At 45.1% G+C, this 18,531-nt stretch overlaps 1 protein-coding gene across 4 annotated transcripts in view; it reads left to right on the top strand.

The window, feature by feature from the left end:
* Window positions 1–18,531, top strand: part of CLOCK (clock circadian regulator) — a 68,597-nt gene that overhangs the window by 14,082 nt on the left and 35,984 nt on the right. For all 4 annotated transcript variants that reach the window (XM_040418847.1, XM_040418848.1, XM_040418849.1 and 1 more), the window contains 3 exons: window positions 5,173–5,293; window positions 11,333–11,446; window positions 11,795–11,913. In XM_040418847.1, coding sequence (XP_040274781.1) covers window positions 5,173–5,293; window positions 11,333–11,446; window positions 11,795–11,913 — 354 coding nt within the window. The remainder of the gene's footprint in view (window positions 1–5,172; window positions 5,294–11,332; window positions 11,447–11,794; window positions 11,914–18,531) is intronic.

Genomic DNA, 18,531 nt, shown 5'->3' on the forward strand with positions numbered 1-18,531 from the left:
ATACACCACCACAATGGATTTGAAATGAAACGAACAAGATGTGCTTTAACTGCAGACTGTCCGCTTTAATTTGAGGGTATTTACATCCAAATCAGGTGAACGGTGTAGGAATTACAACAGTTTGCATATGTGCCTCCCACTTGTTAAGGGACCAAAAGTAATGGGACAGAATAATAATCATAAATCAAACTTTCACTTTTTAATACTTGGTTGCAAATCCTTTGGAGTCCATTACAGCCTGAAGTCTAGAACGCATAGACATCACCAGACGCTGGGTTTCATCCCTGGCGATGCTCTGCCAGGCCTCTACTGCAACTGTCTTCAGTTCCAGCTTGTTCTTGGGGCATTTTCCCTTCAGTTTTGTCTTCAGAAAGTGAAATGTATGCTCAATCGGATTCAGGTCAGGTGATTGACTTGGCCATTGCATAACATTACACTTCTTTCCCTTAAACTCTTTGGTTGCTTTTGCAGTATGCTTTGGGTCATTGTCCATCTGCACTGTGAAGTGCCGTCCAATGAGTTCTGAAGCATTTGGCTGAATATGAGCAGATAATATTGCCTGAAACACTTCAGAATTCATCCTGCTGCTTTTGTCAGCAGTCACATCATCAATAAATACAAGAGAACCAGTTCCATTGGCAGCCATACATCCCCACGCCATGACACTACCACCACCATGCTTCACTGATGAGGTGGTATGCTTAGGATCATGAGCAGTTCCTTTCCTTCTCCATACTCTTCTCTTCCCATCAGTCTGGTACAAGTTGATCTTGGTCTCATCTGTCCATAGGATGTTGTTCCAGAACTGTGAAGGCTTTTTTAGATGTCGTTTGGCAAACTCTAATCTGGCCTTCCTGTTTTTGAGGCTCACCAATGGTTTACATTTTGTGGTGAACCCTCTGTATTCACTCTGGTGAGGTCTTCTCTAGATTGTTGACTTTGACACACATACATCTACCTCCTGGAGTGTTCTTGATCTGGCCAACTGTTGTGAAGGGTGTTTTGTTCACCAGAGAGAGAATTCTTCGGTCATCCACCACAGTTGTTTTCCGTGGTCTTCCTGGTCTTTTGCTGTTACTGAGCTCACCGGTGCGTTCCTTCTTTTTAAGAATGTTCCAAACAGTTGTTTTGGCCTTGCCTAATGTTTTTGCTATCTCTCTGATGGGTTTGTTTGTTTTTCAGCCTAATGATGGCTTGCTTCACTGATAGTGACAGCTCTTTGGATCTCATCTTGAGAGTTGACAGCAACAGATTCCAAATGCAAATAGCAGACTTGAAATGAACTCTGGGCCTTTTATCTGCTCATTGTAATTGGGATAATGAGGGAATAACACACACCTGGCCATGGAACAGCTGAGAAGCCAATTGTCCCATTACTTTTGGTCCCTTAACAAGAGGGAGGCACATATGTAAACTGTTGTAATTCCTGCACCGTTCACCTGATTTGGATGTAAATACCCTCAAATTAAAGCTGACAGTCTGCAGTTAACCACCTCCCGTCCACCCATAGACTAAAAACGTCCGGGAGGTGGTTCTCTATTTCTGAATGGACGTTCCAGAACGTCCATTCAGAAACTGAAGCTAAACGCTAATCGTGCAGCTGCTGATCGGGTTGCCCGCTGTCAGTGACAGCAGGGCAGCCCAGAGAGAAGGCATGGACAGAGCCCAGGTGTCCCTCACCGAGCGCTGTGTATACAGAGCAGGAAGCGCTATGCCCTTCCTGTTCCAGCCCGGCAGTCATGTGATTGCCAGGGTCGGGAGAGTGCAGGAGCTGTGAGGTCTTTCAGAGACCTCGATCAGCCCTGCACTGAGGCTGTACAGTGCTGTATACTGCTGTACAGCCTCTCTGGGGGGTGTATTTCTCCTCTAACTGGGGCTACTATGTCAGCCCCAGTTACAGGAGAAATCAACAGTGAAAAAATTAAATAAAAAAGTGAAGTAAATGTCCCCCAGTGGTATGACCTCATGGGGGACAAAAAGTGTAAAATAAAAAAATCAAGTGTTAAAAATAAAATTAAAAATAAAAAAAGGTTTCATATGTAAAAAAAAAAAATCCCCAATTAAGGAATAATTTATTTTTTTTTAAAATAGAAAAAATAAAATAGACATATTTGGTATTGCCGGTCCGTGACTGTCGGCTCTATAAATATATCACATGATGGACCCAGTCCGATAAACACCATAAAAAAAATATATAAATATACATTTTTGTCACCTTACATCACAAAAAGTGCAACACCAAGTGATCAAAAAGGCGTATGTCCCACAAAATTGTACCAATAAAACAGTCACCTCATCCCGCAAAAAATTAGCCCCTACATAAGAAAATCTCTCAAAATAAAAAAACTATAGCTCTCTGTAACTATAGAACATGGAGACACTAAAACATCATTATTTTTTTTGTTTCAAAAATGCTATTATTGTGTTAAAGTGAAATAAATTAAAAAAGTATACATATTAGGTATTGCCGTGTCCGTAACAACCAGCTCTATAAAAATATCACATGACCTAACCCCTCAGGTGAACACCGTAAAAATAGATAATTAAAAACTGTGCTAAAACAACCAATTTTTTGGTCACCTTGCCCCATAAAGTGTTATAATGAATGATCAAAAAATCATATGTACCTAAAAATAGTACCAATAAAACTGGCACCTTATCCCCTGGTTTCCAAAATGGGGTCACTTCTTGGGAGTTTCTACTGTAAGGGTGCATCAGGGGGGCTTCAAATGGGACATGGCATCTAAAAACCATGTGGAGTTCCTTTTCTTCTGCGCCCTGCGCCCATACAGCAGTTTATGACCACATGTGGGGTGTTTCTGTAAACCGCAGAATCTGGGTAATAAATATTGAGTTTTGTTTGGCTGTTAACCATCGATGTGTTAAAGAAAAAATTGGATTAAAATGGAAAATCTGCCCAAAAAGTGAAATTTTAAAATTTGATCTCCATTTTTCTTTAGAGGGTTTCTGTCACCCCTTTAAACCGTTTTTTTTTTTTTCTTTACTAATAATCCCTATAGTGCGATCTCATGATACATAAGCAAATTAATCATTTTGGTTCAGTAAAATTTGCTAAAAATCGATTTTTAAAATATGCTAATTACCTTGCTACCAGCAAGTAGGGCGGCTACTTGCTGGTAGCAGCCGCATCCTCCGATCGTAATAACGCCCCCTCGGCATGCTGATTGACAGGGCCAGGGAAGGGAATCGTTCTCTGCTGGCGCTGTTAGAATTTGAAATCTCGCGCCTGCGCCGTACCTGGCTTCAATCGGCGCAGGCGCACTGAGAGGCGGCTCTCCGCCTCATTCCAGCAATGCCGGCGTCTTCCCTTCCGGGTGTATGCGATGACGTCATCGACGCAGGCGCATTGAGGATGGAGCGGTCGCCTCTCAGTGCGCCTGCGCCGATTGAAGCCAGGTACGGTGCAGGCGCGAGATTTCAAATTCTAACAGCGCCAGCAGAGAACGATTCCCTTCCCTGGCCCTGTCAATCAGCATGCCGAGGGGGCGTTATTACCATCTGAGGATGCGGCTGCTACCAGCAAGTAGCCGCCCTACTTGCTGGTAGCAAGGTAATTAGCATATTTTAAGAATCGATTTTTAGCAAATTCTACTGAACCAAAATGATTAATTTGCTTATGTATCATGAGATCGCACTATAGGGATTATTAGTAAAGAAAAAAAAAAAAATACGGTTTAATGGGGTGACAGAAACCCTTTAATTCTTGTGTAACGCCTAAAGGGTTAACAAAGTTAGTAAAATCGGTTTTAAGTAACTTGAGGGGTGTAGTTTCTACAATGGGGTCATTTATGGGGGTATCCACTATGTAGGCCCCACAAAGTGACTTCAGACCTGAACTGGTCCTTTAAAAAGTGGGTTTTGTCAATTTTCTTAAAAATTTGAAGAATTGCTTCTAAACTTCTAAGCCTTCTAACGTCCTAAAAAAATAAAATGACATTTCCAAAATGATGCCAACATGAAGTAGACATATGGGGAATGTTAAGTAATAAATATTTTATGAGGTATCACTTTCTGTTTTAAAAGCAGAGAGATTTTCCAAATTTTTGGTAAATTTAGGATTTTTTCATAAATAAAGGTGAAATATATTGACTCAAATTTATGACCATCATGAAGTACAATGTGTCACGAGAAAACCTTCTCTGAATGACTTGGATAAGTAAAAGCGTTCCAAAGTTATTACCACATAAAGTGAGATATGTCAGATTTGCAAAATTAGGCCTGGTCAGGAAGGGGGCAAATGGCCCAGATGGGAAGTGGTTAAAGCACATCTTGTTCGTTTCATTTCAAATCCATTGTGGTGGTGTATAGAGCCAAAAAGGTTAGAATTGTGTCCATGTCCCAATATTTATGGACCTGACTGTACATTGATACGACTTCTTATTTCACAGTAGTTAGATTGGTCCACACTTTCACCTCAGGTGAACTGCGTGTAGGATCTGGCTCGATTCATTTCTTTCAATGAGTCATTTGCTAAATAAAGCATGATAAATGAGGTATAATGACCTGTGTGACGCTTAGATCATGATCACCACCTAGTGTGCACTCTGAATACTGCAGCTCGTCACTGAATACACGCAACACAAGATATTATTTCAGTTAATAGGTTATATTTGGAAACGAGACTCCTCAGAGTGTCACCTAAATATAAGTGCCAAGGTAATGAAGCCACCCTAGGCAGGGACACTTTGCCAGGCGTGATCATCTTATTAGCAGCTGGTCGGGCATTCGTGCAGCTGCTCCATTCATTTTTTATGGGGATTCCAGAGATAGGTGAGCGCTGTACTCTAATATCTCTGGAACTGTCATAGAAATGAATGGAGCGTCCACGTGCATGCTCGCCGGCTGCTCCGTTCATTTCGGGGGTATGGGTCCCCCGTTTTTGTGATCAGTGGGGGCCCCAGCGTTAGGACACCCAACTATCTAATAGTTATCCCCTACCGCTGTAGATAAGTGATAACTTAATCTAACCGATTACCCCTTTAAGGATTTCTTTCCAAGTAACCAAAGTCAACTACTTTATACAAATCTTAACGTGTCCTTGATAATGAACTTAGATTAAAATCTGTTTGTAATGTTTCTGGACTAGATCTATATGTTCTGGTTTATTAAACTATATATTGGATTTTAACTATTTTATTTCTTCTCTTTCAGTCTGATCTTGTTGATCAGAGTATATTTAATTTTGTCCCCGAAGGGGAACATTCAGAAATCTATAAAATCCTGTCCTCGCGCATGGTGGAAACTTCTTCTTTGGGCTCAGATTATCTGAAAAGTGAGTTCATCTCCTATTCGGTCATTGTTTCCTTGTACACATCTAGGATTTTAATAAGTCGATATACTCTTACTGAAGCTGTAGTGCATATCTGTATGAAGTGATAGCCCAGCTTATTAACCAGTGACTGTAATAATCCCAGAGAGCAGGCAAACTGGTCTCCCTGCGTGACATTGCTGTGTACAGCGATCCAATGCACTGTAAAGTGAAAAAGCCTACAAGGGAGTGCGCTTCTTGATGTGAGGGCTCCCCCTGCTGGCTGTAAAATTAACTGTGAGCCTGCAGTATGTGAATTAATCCCTTTCTGTCCTGACTGTGGCAGCAAGGGGTTAATTCACTTTTATATATATATATATATATATATATATATATAATAAATTAATTTAAAAAAATATATGTTACAGCTATAGTTACTAGTTTTAGCAATAATATAGTAGACTTCATGTATATCTACATACACATTCCCCCCTTTTTTGTTAAATTAAAAAATAAAATATATTTATTAGTTTTAGCAATAGTATAGCTGGCTTTGTGTGTGTAAAATATACATACACATTTTTTCCTTTATACTTTTCGCAGTTTTTCCTTAAAGGGAACCTGTCACCTCCAAAAGTGATATAAAACTGCCAGCATTACCTTATAGCAGCCCCCAGTCTGTAATTGATTGTGTGTGTGAGTCTATGCATACTTGTGAAAAACGCTTTTTTATTCTCCCTGAGCGCTCTGTTTGCAGTGAGCTTGAAGTCAAGGGGGCAGCTACCTCCTTGCTTCAAGTCAGGCAATGCCCGCCTCTTACCCGTCTCCTCCTGACTATGATTTACATATTTATCATTCCTTGGGATCGTGCCAGTCTGGCGCCTGCGCTGTGTGCCGCTTGTGACTGTACGATCCTGTCTCGGGCTCCCGCAGTCAGCCGGGCATAATTTTGTAACTGCGCATGTGCCGCTCGCACCGGCAATAATCAGCTTGCGCGCTCGCAGCGGCAAGTTTTTATTCACAGTGCGAGCCGGCCGGCACATGCGCAATTACAAAATTATGCCCGGCTGACTGCGGGAGCCCGAGACGGGATTGTGCAGGCGCACATCCCCTCCTAGTCAGGAGGGGACGGGTAAGAGGCGGGCATTGCTTGACTTGATGCAAGGAGGCCGCTGCCCCTTGACTTCAAGCTCACTGCAAACAGAGCGCTCAGGGAGAATAAAACAGTGTTTTTCACAAGTATGGATTGACGAATTTCTGGCTCACACACACGATCAATTACAGACTGGGGGTTGCTATAAGGTAATGCTGGCAGTTTTATATCGCTTTTGGAGGTGACACGTTCCATTTAAATATTTTTTTTAATCATAACAGTCATCTAATGGCATAAAAGAAGGTCCAATTCGAGGTCTGCAGGTCCAGGACTCATTGCTCCCTGGTCGTCTTCCAGGCCCCGGTCTGAAATATGACCTGACGTCACACAGCGTCAGGTCATAGTGCGCGCCTACGCGCTGTACGCTGCCGGGACACAGTGCACAGCAGGTCCTGGAAGAAGACCAGGTAGGGTGAGTAGAGACAGAGCAGCGCTTCCCTCACGACTCCCCGCTCCTCCTGCAAGCTGATGACCGATTCAATTTGAGGGGAAAAAAGTGCATCTTGCAGTCTGGAAAATACGGTACTTGTTTGCAGTTAGATAGGCCCATTGCTAAAATGAAAAAATGGTCCAGATAATTAAGGGGGAGTAAACACTCTATTTATAAAATAGCCTCTATTTATAAAATAAAGGGTTGTCCTATAGATATTAGATATAGATAGATATTAATTTACTCTGTGAAATCACATGAAACAGAACAAATTTCCAGTTGGAAGCATTGTTAATAATGCTCCTGTATGTAGATATTACAGTTGTACACTTGCTATGGCGCCCCCTGGTGCTCGTTCCATGTCCACCTAATGTATCCATTGCTGCTGATCACACTGTCCGGTTCCTCTTGTACACAGCAGCAAAGTGACTTCTCCAGCCAGTCAGCACACCAGAAGTGACTACTGGCAGCACATTCATTTTGAGAGGGAATCCAAAGAACAGCAGGGGGCACCATAACAAGTGTGTATCAGCAATATCTTTACACAATAGTATTTTCAGATACACTTCCAATTGAAAGTGTGTTCTGCTTTGTGAGATCTAACAGAAATGTAATATTTCACAATATGTCACAAAACTTTTAAAGGGGTTGCCCAAGGTTAGGACAAAAAGAGCATGACAGCGGTTGTGTCTGGTATTTCAGCTCACCTCCACCGAAGTGAATGAAGCTGAGCTGCAGAACCACACGTAACCTGTTTTTGAAGGAAATCAGCCATGTTCTAGGGATATGCCCCCATTGTCTGAGATGGGAATACCCCTTTAAAGGGAACCTGTCATCAAGGCCTGAGCTGCAGTGATTATGATGCTGGTTCTCGGCAACCACTTACTTTTAGCTGATGAGTGACACACCGCTGAGATCAGCATTTCTGTCACTATTTACTGCCATCAGTACGGTCAGCATAAAGTTGATGACAGGTACACTTTAAGGACATTTGATGATGTCATCAATGTGAGGAGCCAGAGCAGGAAAGCCAGAGTGTAGGGAAATGTGAGTTTTTAACTTAAAGGAGATCTGTCACATGGATTATCACTATTAAAGTAAAACTATTCCCATGTAGAACAGAACACCTCCTTCCCTGATGTACCTTCCATTCAGCGCTTCTTGTTTTCTATCTTGGGAAAATCATCTTTGTATGACACGCAAATTAGGCAGTAAGGCGCCCAGAGGGGCGTTATTTTCTGTCGATGCACAGGAATGCTCCCATCCAGTGCCCAGGCCCACCCTCCAGCAGAGCCCAAGCACATCTCATCAGCGCCGTTGCCACCCCTCCCCCCACTAAGTAACTGACGCAAGGTAACGCTGCCCACACTTGCCTTCAGCTTCGCAGAGAAATCTTGCGCAGGCACAGTACAGAAGACTGCCTGCGCGCTTCATGTCGTGCTGAGGGCATCAGCCTCAAATGTGTCGCTGGGCATGCGCCTGTGCGAGATTTCTCTGCGAAGCTGAAGGCAAGTGTGGGTGGTGTTACCTCGCTTCAGTGAGATAGCGGGGAGGGGTGGCAGCGGCGCTGATGGGGATGTGGGGTCTCAGCCGAGGAGAGGCGTGCTTGGGTGTGCTGGAGGGGGTGGGCCTGGGCACTGCATGGGGGCATTCCTGGCCACCGTTGAATGAAAATAACGCCCCTCTGGGCACCTTACTGCCTAATTTGCCTATCATACAAAGATGATCTTCGCAAGATAGGAAAGATGAAACACTGAATGGAAGGTACATCAGGGAAGGAGGTGTTATGTTCTACATGGGAATAGTTGTACTTTAATAGTGATAATCCATGTGACAGATACCTAAAAGTAATCTAGCGTGGCAGGAAACAGAGTAATGACAGGAGACACATTTATCTGGATAGGTACATTTAATGAGGTGACCATGTGCACCATCTCTGGTTGTTACAGTGGTCAACTGATTACACTATAAGGCCTCATGCACACGACCGTATTTTTTTGCGGTCCGCAAAACGGGGTTCCGTTTTCCCGTGATCCGTGACCGTTTTTTCGTCCGTGGGTCTTCCTTGATTTTTGGAGGATCCACGGACATGAAAAAAAAGTCGTTTTGGTGTCCGCCTGGCCGTGCGGAGCCAAACGGATCCGTCCTGAATTACAATGCAAGTCAATGGGGACGGATCCGTTTGACGTTGACACAATATGGTGCCATTTCAAACGGATCCGTCCCCATTGACTTTCAATGTAAAGTCTGGAGTCCCTTTTATACCATCAGATCGGAGTTTTCTCCAATCTGATGGTATATTTTAACTTGAAGCGTCCCCATCACCATGGGAACGCCTCTATGTTAGAATATACTGTCGGATATGAGTTAGATCGTGAAACCTCATTTCCGACAGTATATTCTAACACAGAGGCGTTCCCATGGTGATGGGGACGCTTCTAGTTAGAATATACTACAAACTGTGTACATGACTGCCCCCTGCTGCCTAGCAGCATCCGATCTCTTACAGGGGGCCGTGATCAGCACAATTAACCCCTCAGGTGCCGCACCTGAAGGGGTTACTTGTACTATCATAACCCCCTGTAAGAGATCAGGGCTGCCAGGCAGCAGGGGGCAGACCCCCCCCCCCCCCCCCCCCCCTCCCCAGTTTGAATATCATTGGTGGCCAGTGCGGGCCCCCCCCCCCTTCCTCCCTCTATTGTAATAATTCGTTGGTGGCACAGTGTGCGCCCCCCCCCCCCTTCCTCCCTCTATTGTAATAATTCGTTGGTGGCACAGTGTGCGGCCCCCCCCTTCCTCCCTCTATTGTAATAATTCGTTGGTGGCACAGTGTGCGCCCCCCCCCCCCCCTTCCTCCCTCTATTGTAATAATTTGTTGGTGGCACAGTGTGCGCCCCCCCCCCCCCCCTTCCTCCCTCTATTGTAATAAATCGTTGGTGGCACAGTGTGCGCCCCCCATTGGCCCCTCCTCCCTCTATAGCATTAACAACATTGCTGGCCAGGGTGCTGCCTCCCATCTCCCCCCCCCCCCCCCCCCGATCATTGGTGGCAGCGGGTTACTAGCAATAGTACAATAGTAAAAGATTCATACTTACCTGGGAGCTGCGATGTTCGTGTCCGGCCGGGAGCTCCTCCTACTGGTAAGTGACGGTTCATTTAGCAATGCGCCGGACAGACCTGTCACTTACCAGTAGGTGGAGCTCCCGGCCGGACACGAACATCGCAGCAGCAGGTAAGTATGAATCTTCTACTATTGTACTATTGCTAAGTAACCATGGCAACCAGGACTGTAATAGCGTCCTGGTTGCCATGGTTACCGATCGGAGCCCCAGCGATTAAACTGGGACTCCGATCGGAACTCCGCTGCCACCAATGATGGGGGGGGGGGAGGGGAGATGGGAGGCCGCACACTGGCCACCAATGTTGTTAATGCTATAGAGGGAGGGGGGGGGGCCGATTGGGGGCGCACACTGTGCCACCAACGAATTATTACAATAGAGGGAGGGAGGGGGGGGGGGGCGCACACTGTGCCACCAACGAATTATTACAATAGAGGGAGGGGGGGCCGCACTGGCCACCGACCTATTATTACAATAGAGGGGGGGGGGGGGGCCCGCACTGGCCACCAATGATATTCAAACTGGGGAGGGGGGGAGGGTTAGCCCCCTGCTGCCTGGCAGCCCTGATCTCTTACAGGGGGATATGATAGTACAATTAACCTGAAGGGGTTAATTGTGCTGATCACGGCCCCCTGTAAGTGATCGGGTGCTGCCAGGCAGCAGGGGGCAGTCTTGTACACAGTTTGTAGTGTATTCTAACTAGAAGCGTCCCCATCACCATGGGAACGCTTCTGTGTTAGAATATACTGTCGGTTCTGAGTTTTCACGAAGTGAAAACTCAGCTTTGAAAAAGCTTTTATGCAGACGGATCTTCGGATCCGTCTGTATAAAAACTAACCTACGGCCACGGATCACGGACACGGATGCCAATCTTGTGTGCATCCGTGTTCTTTCACGGACCCATTGACTTGAATGGGTCCGTGAACCGTTGGCCGTGAAAAAAATAGGACAGGTCATATTTTTTTCACGGCCAGGAAACACGGATCACGGATGCGGCTGCAAAACGGTGCATTTTCCGATTTTTCCACGGACCCATTGAAAGTCAACGGGTCCGCGAAAAAAAACGGAAAACGGCACAACGGCCACGGGTGCACACAACGGTCATGTGCATGAGGCCTTAGGGTAAGAGGAACTAACCAAAACTATTGCCTACCCCCACCCCACGATACATCTCAATGTTACTTGGCTTGACCCCTCCACTTGAGTAAACCACATTCACTTCAAAGAGGACCTATAAAATAATTCTTTCTAGTTTTCTGTTGTCTAAACTTGGGGTGTATCTTATGGTTAAGTGCGTCTTATAAAGCGAAAAATATGATATATCCTCAACCTTTCAGACATTTTCTATCCCTTTCTTTCAGCAAAGAATGAACTTGAATTCTGCTGCCACATGTTGCGAGGAACAGTGGACCCAGAAGAACCAGCCACATATGAATTTGTAAAATGCATTGGAAACTTCAAGTCCTTAAACAATGGTAACATTTACAGTGAACACATCTCGATGTATATTGACAGTGGATTGTGCGATGGTGTGTGATCGGAGATCTTTGTGACTGAGGTTCACATTATTCTTACTTTGAACAGAGGGTTTCTGTGAAGGGGACAACCTCCTTTCAAAGGAATACTAGTGGGACACTCAGCAGTGCTCATTGGAGAGGCTCCAATCTTACTGACTACTATGAGTGTGCCATACTGAGAGTCCATCTTTCCGGCTAAGATGCTGGAGGTTCTGAGCACACCATCATCCCCTTTGACGTTCATATGCTCTAGTTGATAGATTTGTGCAGTTACATCCTCTAACCTTTCTTTCTGCCTTAATTTAGTGTCGAATTCAACGCATAATGGCTTTGATGGGACGTTACAGAGATCGCTCAGGCCCACATACGAGGACCGAATCTGCTTTGTAGCTACTGTGCGGCTGGCTACACCTCAGTTCATTAAGGTATGTCTTTTTTTGCTGGGGAAGGGGGGGTTCACAGTTTCTTTTTTTTTTTCTCAAAGATGTTAGCTGTAGGTCAATAAGACATTCTGAAACGCACAATTATTTTTTTTCTGGTGTTTTTCACTTTGCATTTTGAGTCTAACATTCAAAATGCAGCATTCTCTGGGAATAGACTTTTCTATAAAGAAAAAAAAAACACTTGAAAAATTGTCAAAAATGCGTGGCCAGAAATCTCCACTAAAAAACAAACAAATTGTAATGAATGCATGAATTTCATGGCTTTTTTTTTTTTTTTTTTCAACAAGTGCAAAAAAAAAACAGTGTGAAGGAATCCTTAGGATACAGGTGCAGGTCGACGTGCAGAAAATCCACATGAATCTCTGCGTGGGTTTCTGTGCATTTCTGGAATCCAAACAGCACCAAAACCCGCAATAGATAATAGCAGGTTTTGGTGCGGAGTTGATCCTGTTTGGACGCAAATCTCGCCCATCATTTGAAATGCGCAGTTAAGGCTAGTTTCACACTTCCGTTAGTGGTTCCAGCAGAGACCGCCTGCCCCATTGACTATAATGGGGACCGGCGGAGATCCAGCTGCAGCCCGGCAAATATGCCATTATTCAGCCGGACAAAAACCACTGCAAGCCAGAAGTGGATTCATGAGAAATTAGATACTTAAAAGAAGAATTAATATTTATCCTACCCACTTGTCACACTTCTGGCTTTCTCTGGAAAAAAAAACATGCATTCGTGTTTCCACTTGTAGGCCTCACCCACATGGCGGATTCTGCACATAACTGCGGGATGGCTGCCTGGTGGCAGTCTCCCATTGTTTTGACACATCCAAGATTCACTGGGTGGACTAGCCCTTAAGGATGCATTCACACAATGCGTTTTTTGGACTCTACTGCTGCAATTTTACACTTTGAACACTTTGATCATGGCGAATCAGCCAAATCTTTAGCCACCTTCAGTTGAAATGGTGTTAGCACGGAAAACAATGGGAGGCTGTTCCTGTGTGGATTCCGCTATGGAACATCCAACCAGGACAAAATCCACCCCGTGACCTTGAATCTAGTTCTCTAGTGTCATAATAATATTTTTTTTTATCTGCCCGGAGTACCCCAAACACGGCATATTTTTGCCTCATGTACTTGTTTTTCATGCCTGTGCTTTCTTCTTCCTTTTTTCGGTAACCTCCTGTTTTTATCAGCTTCCTAACCAAACCCAGCATGCTTTGCTCAGTAATGTTTCCTTGGACTTGCTCCGCATAGCTAACACGGAGAGGGGAGGTGTAGGGGCAGAAGTCATGTACCACAAGCCTCAGTAGATATTGCTAATCGGTGGGTCAAGCCTGCTGCTCTTCATGTTCGCCCTTGCAGATAGGTAGCAGGTTTGAGCAGTGCACATGTGTTCAACTTACAGTATGTATGTGAGCTTTCCTAGCATTTAAAGGGAAAGTCCACTTTCAGAGCATTTGTTTAAAGGGAACCTGTCACCTGGATTTTGTGCATAGAGCTGAGGACATGGGTTGCTAGATGGCCGCTAGCACATCTGCAATACCCAATCCCCATAGCTCTGGGTGCTTTTATTGTGTAAAAAAAAAAATATTTGATACATATGCAAATTAACCTGAGATGAGTCAGAGCTTGAAAATATGACTCTTCTCTGGTCACACAAGTAAGATATGTCTCTTTGATGTTAACTCCTTTCCGACCGCCTAACGCACGGATGCGTCCTGGCGGCGGTCGATTCATTCCTCCTGGACACATCCGTGCGTCATCTCGCGAGACGCGAGATTTCGGTCAGAGCCGGCCCGCGCATGCGCATCGCGGGCCGGCAAAAGTTAAAGGAGTATTTCGTCACCAGCCTGCCAGCCAATGATCGTTGCTGGCAGGCTGGCGATTTTCAAAAAATCAAATCAGAAGCCATCTAACACCTTGTATTTATAAATATAAGGTGTTAAATGGCTTCTGTGCTCCTCTGCTGGTCCTTTTGGTCGGTTGGTTCCAGCAGAGGAGCAGACATCACAGTGAGTAGCCACCAAACACCACACTTAGCCCCAGATCACCCCCCATCACCCCAATTAACCCCTTGATCACCCCTTGATCGCCTTTGTCAATCACCTAGTGAAAGGGAAAAAAGTGATCAGTGTAAACGATCACTTTTTGTTTTCACTGGTATTGACTGATAGGTTTTAGAATAGTTTAGGCCCCTTGGTTAGGTAGTTAGCGTCGGTTAGCGCCCACCGCACCACAGTCACTGATTCGCTGATTAGCGTATCGCTAATCAGCATTTGTACTTTTATAGTATCTGTAAGTGATCAAAACTGATCACGGTCAGATCTATAATTGTATTAGTGTCACCTTAGTTCGCCCTCCACCCAAAACGCAGTGTTTGCCTGATCAGGCCTGATCGTTCGCCCACACGTGCGTTCTCCCACGCCCGCCCCGCCGCAGTGACAAAAAATGTATTTATTATTGATCACTGCACAATCACTTTACAAGCGCTGCGGCGATAAAAAAATCTGTTTTGATATTTTTTATCAATCACAGCGGCCTTCGGTACTTGCTAGCCTCCCATTTGTAAGACAGGCTTGCTTTTTTTCTTGGGTAGTCTCAGGGAATACCCCTAAATTTAGTAGTCCAAATGTCAAACGGGGTATTCTTCTGAAGAGGCCTACAGGCTTCTGACCCAGTCGGATGAGGAATGGGAACCCTCATCTGATGAATCTAGCGGGTCAGAATATGAACCTGTAGAAAGCAGTGGCAGTCTGACCCAAAGTTCGGACGAGGAGGTTGAGGTCCCTGATAGCACCAGGCGTACCCGGCCCCGTGTCGCTAGACCACAGGTTGCGCCGTGGGGCTGGCGCTGTCGGATTACGTGGTGAGGCATACACCAGCAGCGCAGCCCATCCTGGACCTAGTACCAGCACTGCCGTACAACATGGTGACGTGGCGAGCACCAGAAGGGCAGTTGAAGCTGGTACGGTGGCACGTGCAATAGTTACCCCATCGCAGCCACCGCACAGACAGGCCCGTAGAGCCCCTAGAGTCCCTGAGGTGCTGGCAAACCCTGATTGGCAGTCCCCAACTTCAGCCGCACTTGTAGTTCCCCCTTTCACCGCCCAGTCTGGAGTTCGGGTTGAGACAGCTCAGATCGGTTTGGCACTGGGATTTTTTGAGCTGTTCTTGACTGCGGAGCTCTTGGACATAGTCGTGGCAGAAACAAATCGGTATGCCACTCAATTTATAGCCGCCAACCCGGGAAGCTTTTATGCCCGGCCTTTCCGGTGGAAACCAGTCCAAGTTTCCGAAATTAAAATTTTTCTGGGCCTTCTCCTCAACATGGGTCTTACCAAAAAGCATGAATTGCGGTCATATTGGTCCACGAACCCAATTCATCACATGCCCATGTTCTCTGCTGCTATGTCCAGGGCACGATTTGAGGCCATCCTGCGTTTCCTGCACTTTAGCGACAACACCACCTCCCGTCCCAGAGGCCACCCAGCTTTTGACCGGCTCCACAAAATTCGGCCCATCATAGACCACTTCAACAACAAATTTGCAGATTTGTATACCCCTGAGCAAAACATCTGCGTAGACGAGTCCCTTATACATTTTACCGGGCGCCTTGGCTTCAAACAATACATCCCAAGCAAGCGCGCCCGGTATGGGGTCAAATTGTATAAGCTCTGTGAAAGGGCCACAGGCTATACCCACAAATTTCGGATCTATGAGGGAAAAGATCAGACCCTGGAGCCGGTCGGTTGCCCTGACTACCTGGGGAGCAGTGGGAAGACACTCTGGGACTTGGTGTCACCCTTATTTGGCAAGGGGTACCATCTTTATGTGGACAATTTTTACACAAGTGTGGCCCTCTTCAGGCATTTGTTCCTAGAACAGATTGGCTGCTGTGGCACCGTGCGACCTAGTCGCCGGGGCTTCCCCCAACGGCTCGTTACCACCCGTCTTGCAAGGGGGGAGAGGGCTGCCTTGTGTAACCAAGAACTGCTCGCAGTGAAATGGAGAGGCAAGCGTGACGTTTACATGCTCTCCTCCATTCATGCAGACACGACAATACAAATTGAACGGGCAACCAGTGTCATTGAAAAGCCCCTCTCAGTCCACGACTATAACCTTCACATGGGAGGGGTGGACTTCAATGACCAGATGTTGGCTCCCTATTTAGTTTCCCGACGCACCAGACGCTGGTATAAGAAGGTGTCTGTATATTTGATTCAATTGGCTGCATATAATAGTTTTGTTCTCTACAGTAAGGCTGGGAGAACAGGATCCTTCCTCAAATTTCAGGAAGAGATCATCGAGAACCTCTTGTATCCAGGAGGTTCCGTGGCCCCATCCACCAGTGTAGTGAGCCGTCTACACGAGCGACATTTCCCCAATGTCGTTGCTGGTACCTCAACCCAACCGTCACCCCGAAAAAGATGTCGTGTCTGTAGCAGGAGTGGAATAAGGCGTGACACCCGCTATTTCTGTCCTGACTGCCCTGACCACCCTGCCCTATGCTTAGGGGAGTGTTTCCGGAAGTACCACACACAGGTACACTTAGCATAGGCATTGCATCTCACAGGACAGGCACACAGGGCTATTAGGGCCCTTACACTCACAGCTGCTGCAAACCTCTCCTTTCACCTGGGACAAAGTGCATAATGTACTTCGCCACATCTTTGGGCGATTTGCGCTTTGCACATTGTCCCATGGGGAAGGAGAGGTTTGTCCTATAAAGGTAAAAAAAAAACGAAAAAAAAACCACCGGTAAGCAAAAAAGTTAACGTTCTGTTCAAAAAGTTAAATAAAGTTTATATGTTCCGTTCAAATTTTATTATAAAATTAATAAATTTATTGCGTTGCGGCCTGGTTTTTTCTTTTTTTTTTTTTTTTACCTTCCAGGTGGACCAACCGATCGACTAGCTGCAGCGCTGCTGTCAGATTACACAAAAGTCGGTGTATGCGGCGCTGCAAGACGAGATTTCTCCTCTGCAGTAAAAGATACGTTTGCCGAGGCATATGAACTGAGGAGGCGGCGGTGTTCATATACTTTGGCAAACACTTTGTATATAAAAATAATAAAATAAATCCCGGCAATGATTTATTCATTCACATCGATTGATGTGAATGGAGAAATCTGGTTTGCCAGGGCATACGGGCTAAGTGGGTATGGATGTTGGGCGGAGCTCCTATGTCCTGGCAGACGCCTTTCCCCTCCTTTTTTTTTTTGGCAGAGATTTTTTCATCCACATTGATCGATGCGAATGAAGAAATCTGTGCCGCTCATTTTTTCTTTCAGCCCAGAGGCTGAACGGAAAAAAAAATCTCATTACCCGTATGCTCAATATAAGGAGAATAGCAGAAACTCCTAATGCTTTCCATACATGTAATGATTGCGGAGACCCTCAAATGCCAGGGCAGTACAAACACCCCACAAATGACCCCATTTTGGAAAGAAGACACCCCAAGGTATTCGCTGAGGGGCATATTGAGTCCATGAAAGATTGAACTTTTTGTCCCAAGTTAGCGGAAAGGGAGACTTTGTGAGAAAAAACAAAAAAACTAAAATTTCCGCTAACTTGTGGCAAAAATTTTTTTTTCTATGAACTCGCCATGCCCCTCATTGAATACCTTGGGGTGTCTTCTTTCCAAAATGTGGTCACATGTGGAGTATTTATACTGCCCTGGCCCTAAAGCGTGAGAAGAAGTCTGGGATCCAAATGTCTAAAAATGCCCTCCTAAAAGGAATTTGGGCCCCTTTGCGCATCTAGTCTGCAAAAAAGTGTCACACATCTGGTATCGCTATACTCAGGAGAAGTTGGGGAATGTGTTTTGGGGTGTCATTTTACATATACCCATGCTGGGTGAGAGAAATATGTCGGCAAAATACAACTTTTCCCATTTTTTTTATACAAAGTTGGCATTTGACCGAGATATTTATCTCACCCAGCATGGGTATATGTAAAATGACACCCCAAAACACATTGCCCAACTTCTCCTGAGTACGGCGATACCAGATGTGTGACACTTTTTTGCAGCCTAGGTGGGCAAAGGGGCCCACATTCCAAAGAGCACCTTAAGGATTTCACAGGGCATTTCTTACACATTTTGATTTCAAACTACTTCTCACGCATTCGGGCCCCTAAAATGCCAGGGCAGTATAACTACCCCACAAGTGACCCCATTTTGGAAAGAAGACACCCCCAGGTATTTCGTGAGGGGCATAGTGAGTTCATGGAAGTTTTTATTTTTTGTCACAAGTTAGTGGAATATGAGACTTTGTAAGGAGAAAAAAAAATAAAAAAATCATCATTTTCCGCTAACTTGTGACAAAAAATAAAAAGTTCTATGAACTCACTATGCCCATCAGCGAATACCTTAGGGTGTCTACTTTCTGAAATGGGGTCATTTGTGGGGGTTTTCTACTGTCTGGGCATTGTAGAACCTCAGGAAACATGACAGGTGCTCAGAAAGTCAGAGCTGCTTCAAAAAGCGTAAATTCACATTTTTGTACCATAGTTGTAAACGCTATAACTTTTACCCAAACCATTTTTATTTATCAAAGACATGTAGAACAATAAATTTAGAGAAAAATTTATATATAGATGTC

Source organism: Bufo bufo, chromosome 2 (genome assembly GCF_905171765.1).
Source record: "Bufo bufo chromosome 2, aBufBuf1.1, whole genome shotgun sequence".
Taxonomy (NCBI): Eukaryota; Metazoa; Chordata; class Amphibia; order Anura; family Bufonidae; genus Bufo; species Bufo bufo.